The following is a 5390-nucleotide window of genomic DNA, read 5'->3' on the forward strand; positions in this document are numbered from 1 at the left end:
TTTAGGATGAAAATTATGAAGTTTGGAGCCAGAGATTGAAGACAATGGCATTTACGTTATTTTTTTCTTATTAGTCTCTTAGAAAAGACTAAGATCAAGGGATCATATCATCAATTTGAAAATACAGGGGTCTCTCAAATATTCACTAAAAGCTGGAGGGGTATGTTAAAATCACCCATCAATTATAAGATTGTCTGGTCGCTAATTGGCCTTCAATATTCAACTTCATCACCGCAATAGAGAGACAGAGACAGAGAGAGAGAAAGAGATCTTCAAATCTAATCTCAAATTCTCAGATCTGTTCCCAATCTCTGTAAATCCAACCTAGAAAAAATGTCTACTACCTTCAGCGGCGATGAAACTGCTCCCTTCTTCGGATTCCTTGGGGCAGCTGCAGCCCTAGTTTTCTCCTGTAAGATCCTTCAAACCCTCTAACCCTTGATCGATTCAGTCTCTTAAGTTCTATATAGATTTGGATGATTTTTATAACATAGATCTAGGGTTTCGATCGGTAATTTTTCAGGTATGGGTGCTGCTTATGGAACAGCGAAAAGCGGTGTTGGTGTGGCATCTATGGGTGTGATGAGGCCAGAATTGGTGATGAAATCAATTGTTCCAGTTGTTATGGCTGGGGTTTTAGGTATTTATGGATTGATTATTGCTGTTATCATCAGTACTGGAATTAACCCTAAAGCCAAATCGTATTACCTTTTCGATGGTTATGCGCACCTTTCGTCGGGTCTTTCTTGTGGTCTTGCCGGGCTTTCTGCTGGAATGGCGATCGGGATCGTTGGTGATGCTGGTGTTAGGTATTAATCAATCTCTCTATCTCATACTTCGATTTCTGTTTTTTTGAAACATTTTGGATTGATCTAGGTTATTGAAAAAGTAATTGTAGAGTTAATTTAGTTCTTATTGAGAAAGAAGGGAGTCCCGAGTGGATAGATTGATATAATTAAGTTTAGAATTGGTTTACATCAAGGATCGGTTTTGAGACTCTGTATTTGTTTGCTTTAGTTATAGATGGAGTAGCTTCTTTTAAGGAAATGTGACTTGGTGTATGCTATTTGCAGATGGTGTACTTTTAGTTAATGAGAATGCCTAACTAGAATCATGGAGAGAGAGAGAGAGAGAGAGAGAGAGAGGTGTTGGAGTCCAAGGGTTTTAGAAATAGAATCAAGATCAAGTTGTGGAGTATAAATTTTGTATTGACATCCATGAATGGCAATTTCAAATAAAAATTGATGGTCTAGATATTCTCCGAAGCAACCATTTTTGTTGCAAGTTTTTTTTTAAATTATAATAAAGATGGAGTGATTGAGGAAAATATTGCTTATAAAATTAGAGTTGTATGGTTAAGATGCACTTTTGGGGTGCCATGTAACCGATGCATGCCAATTAAATTACAAGACATGCAATTAGACTAGCCATACTTTATTGGGCGGTCAAGAAGTATCATGTTGATAGATTGACATAGCAAAGATGAGGATGTTGGGATGTATGAGTGGTACGGCTAGGAAAGATAAAATTGAAAATGAACGCATTTGAGAAAATGTAGCAGTAGGTCCAATAGGCTATGGCTTCAAAATAAAGTTGACTTGGATGGTTTGGGCACGTCCAAGGAAAACTCCCAATTTGTAGGAATATGCAAGTTGAAGGTTCTGGAAAAAAAAAAAAGAAAAAAAGAGAGGAAGGTCCAAAAGGACATGGATTGAGATAGTGAAAAGCGGATATGAGATCATTTTTGACAATGCAAAATATGGATTTTAACAGAACTGAATAGAGTATCAATATTGTTTTTAGTTGAACCCAAATATTTGGGATTAGGCTTTGATGATGATGGTGATTTTGACTTTAACTTGATATAAAAGCTTTTTTATTTACATGTGCATGATTTGGTTAGGATGCTAGTTTGGCTGACTTTGATTTAAATGTTCTTTAGAGTGAACATGAATTCTTCTGATTTTTTTATTTATTTGTTCTTGTTTTCCCTTAAGAAGTTTTACTTTAGGGTACATGAAATTTGAAATTCTTTTTTGGTTTTGAGAATTTGAGGTGATGAATATGGAGTTATATTAGCATGATCAATTAAGGGACATGAACTTTCTCATCTTTTGTTTTTGCTGCCTTTGGTTAGCTTGTCAAGCTTATGCAGGTCTTGGATAATGTGACTCAGATATTAAGCTCTTGTTAGTCGAGAGGTTTTAGGTTTTAGATGGGAAGTTGATAGCACTTAGTATAGATAAGGATTTCGTTTCTTCTTATTTTTCTTTGAAATAATGATTTAAGGATTGATCATGATGCTTTTTTTTTATTTGGTTTTTTCCAAAATATCTTTTCTTATATTAAGTGCCTTGAAGGTTGGCTGTCTCAATTGTTAGTTGATGAGACTAGAGAGGGAGGCAAGCTATATTAGAAGAGCTGCTTTGGATTCCAAGGGCTTTAAAATAAGTACAGAAAATTATTAAAAAAAGAATTATTTAATTATTATTTATTAAAAAAATAATGCTTTTTCAAAAACAAAAAAAAAAATTAATGATAAACAAGTTGTTTTAGAGTTTCCGAATTTACTCTTCTCAGTGGCAAGTCAAACTAGGTCGCGTGACAGCCTGGTTTCAATTATTCAAACGACCTAGTTTGACTTGCCACGTGTGTTCTGTTCAAATTTTAATTTAAGACTTGATAATAGGAGCCAAATTTGAATGAAAACAGGCTGTTAAACCGCCTGTTTTCAATTTTGAGTTTAAGTTCATGTAGAAATTTGAATGAAAATAGGCAGTTCAACGACCTATTTTTAGTTCCAAAGGTCACTTAAACAATCCTTTTTCACTTATAAATATGGGTTTCAGGGTGTTCTTCCTCATAATGATGGGTTTGCCGGATTTGCATGTCAAATACGATTTTTTTTTTTTTTTTGGCAAGGTAGGTACATAGCTTGGGGGTAATTTTGGTATTTTACCCTTTGTTTTTTATAAAGCAGGGGGTCAAACGACCTGGTTTGCAAGGTAGTTACATACATGGGGGCGCTTTTTGTATTTCACATTTTTATTTTTATAAACCAAACGATCAAATGACCTGGTTAGTATCCTTTTTAAAAATCGTTATTTTTTAAAATAAATAGATTATTTTTTTTAGTAGTTTACCCAAATAAGAGGAACCAGGACATAGGTTATGTGGGGTACCATCTTTGTAGGACAGAGAGAACATGTGAAAGCAAAAATTGATGGTCAAGGAATATCACGAAGAAACCATTTTTTTTTTAATATCTTGGTTCTATTATCTATAAGGTTGAAGAGATTGATATGGATGCTATCCATAAAATTTGAGCTGGATGGTTAAGGTGGAGGGATGCTTCGGAAGTGTTCTGTGATGGATGCGTCCCAAAACTAAAGGAAAATATCAGAAAATGGTAGTTAGCACTATTATACTTTATGGAGCTGAATTGTTGGGCGATCAAAAAGCAATATGCTAATTAGTGTCTTTGTGAAAACGTAGTAATAGTCTCAATAAATGGTAAATTAATGTAAATTCAATTGAGAAGCTTTAGTCATGTGCATTTAAGGACTATTATAGATCCAGCTAGAAGGATTGTACAAAATGGAAGTTCTGAAAGAATGAGAGGATGACTAAAAAGAATGGGGATTGAGGTAGTGAGAACGGATAAGCACACTTGAATGGAAAAATACATTACTTTAGACAGAATTGCATGGGGGGAAAGATACGGTTGATTGAATCCTCTCTAATGTGCGTATCAAGAAACCACACTACTATTATTTCTGGTGCGGAGAAATAAGAAGCGGTGGTCTTACCTTTTTTCTACACCTAACGCATGGAATTGAAACTATTTAGGACAAGTTGGGATCAATTCCCTGGTTTCTATTTTGCAGTTAGTACTGTTGGCATCTCATCATCAGTCTACATGAAAACAAAACAATGCATTTTGTATTTATTTTTTTGATGGGTAAGCTGGACTTGAACCCACGACCTCAAAGTTGCTTTGCAATGTGTCAAACTAACTAAGCTACCTCAAAGGTGCTTTGCAATGTATCAGACAAGCTGACTGCTAACTTGTTGGTTTGCTTAGAAAGTATTTCAATGAGGCAAGAAAGAGATGACTTGAGGTGGTGGGTTACCAATAGTAAGGGCTGGTTTCCCGCTAGTGAGTTCTACAGAGTTGGTTAGGACAGGGGACCCTTTCTTTCCTCATATAGCTGTGTGGGGTCCTAGGGTGCTTCTAAGGTGGTTTTCTTTGTGTTGACCACGGTTCGAGAGAGATTCTTACCTTAGATCAGTTGAGACAAAGGGGCTTCTGTGGTCAGAATTACTGTGTTATGAGCATGTCTGATGAGGAAACCATGAACCATTTGCTTGTGCACTGTGAGACGACGAAGGTAGTGTGGGTCCAGTTCTTGGCTCTTTTTGGTGTGGAACAATGTGCGCAGGCTACTATAAGGGATGGCTTCATGGAATGGGATTCAGTGGGGGTTGAGCTTCCGGGATTCTAAGAAGCAAGAGTTTTCGAAGGAAAGGAGCAAACTAGCCACAAAAGTTATTCCTTTCAATTCTTGGGCTTTTATGTTTTTGGTGTCAGATTTTTTAAAGAATTCAAGGGTGTCTTCTTTGAGGACTTTGTGCTTAGATGGGATAGGGTGTGTAGTTTTTCAAGCCTGTAAATCTCCCCTATTTTCTTTACTTATTAAAAAAAAAATAGTTTCGAGTATATGGTGGATGGATTATATCATTGTAGAATGGCAGGCCCTTTGTTGGTTGGAATCTTTAGATGTATCAGCACCATATGTTGATTGTTTACAGAACTGGGTTTCTCCTTTTACCCCATGGGATTTTCAATGATTGTTACTTAGTACTGTTAATTTTATTTAATTGCCAATTATAATTTAGCATCAATTAGAAGATGAACCCTCTGATTTATGGGTTTTATTTTGCAGAGCCAATGCTCAGCAACCAAAGCTCTTTGTTGGGATGATCCTCATCCTCATCTTTGCTGAAGCGCTGGCCTTGTATGGCCTCATTGTTGGTATCATCCTGTCTTCCCGTGCTGGCCAGTCCAGAGCAGACTAAGAAAGCAGCCATTGTGCCTGGTGTGCTTTATTTTTATTTTCCTTTCTTCACCTTTAATTCTTATCAGATTAGTAATGGTAAGTTCAGTGCTCGCATTATCAAAGTGGACATGATTTCTCAACCACCTTCATGAGGGGTTTACTTTGTGCTGGCTACAGAATTAGGAATGAGTTTCTTTTTTAAATAAAGCTTTCTGTTTTTTTGACTATGTGTTGCTATATTTTACAGATTTAAGTGTAGAAACCATTATTCTGGTACTCATGCTTGTATGACTTTGTTATATTTAAATAACCTTATTCTTATTTTCCGCA

The 5390-nt window shown here is 36.0% G+C and overlaps 1 protein-coding gene across 1 annotated transcript; it reads left to right on the top strand.

Moving 5' to 3' along the window:
• The first annotated feature begins 207 nt into the window (after positions 1–207).
• Positions 208–5390, top strand: LOC147405062 (V-type proton ATPase 16 kDa proteolipid subunit). Its single transcript, XM_086441166.1, has 3 exons — positions 208–412; positions 524–809; positions 4947–5390. The coding sequence occupies exons 1-3, from the start codon at positions 334–336 to the stop codon at positions 5077–5079; spliced, it is 498 nt and encodes a 165-aa protein (XP_086297292.1). The 5' UTR covers positions 208–333; the 3' UTR covers positions 5080–5390.

Source organism: Akebia trifoliata, chromosome 4 (assembly GCF_017979445.1).
Source record: "Akebia trifoliata isolate Shusen 1 chromosome 4, ASM1797944v1, whole genome shotgun sequence".
NCBI lineage: Eukaryota > Viridiplantae > Streptophyta > Magnoliopsida > Ranunculales > Lardizabalaceae > Akebia > Akebia trifoliata.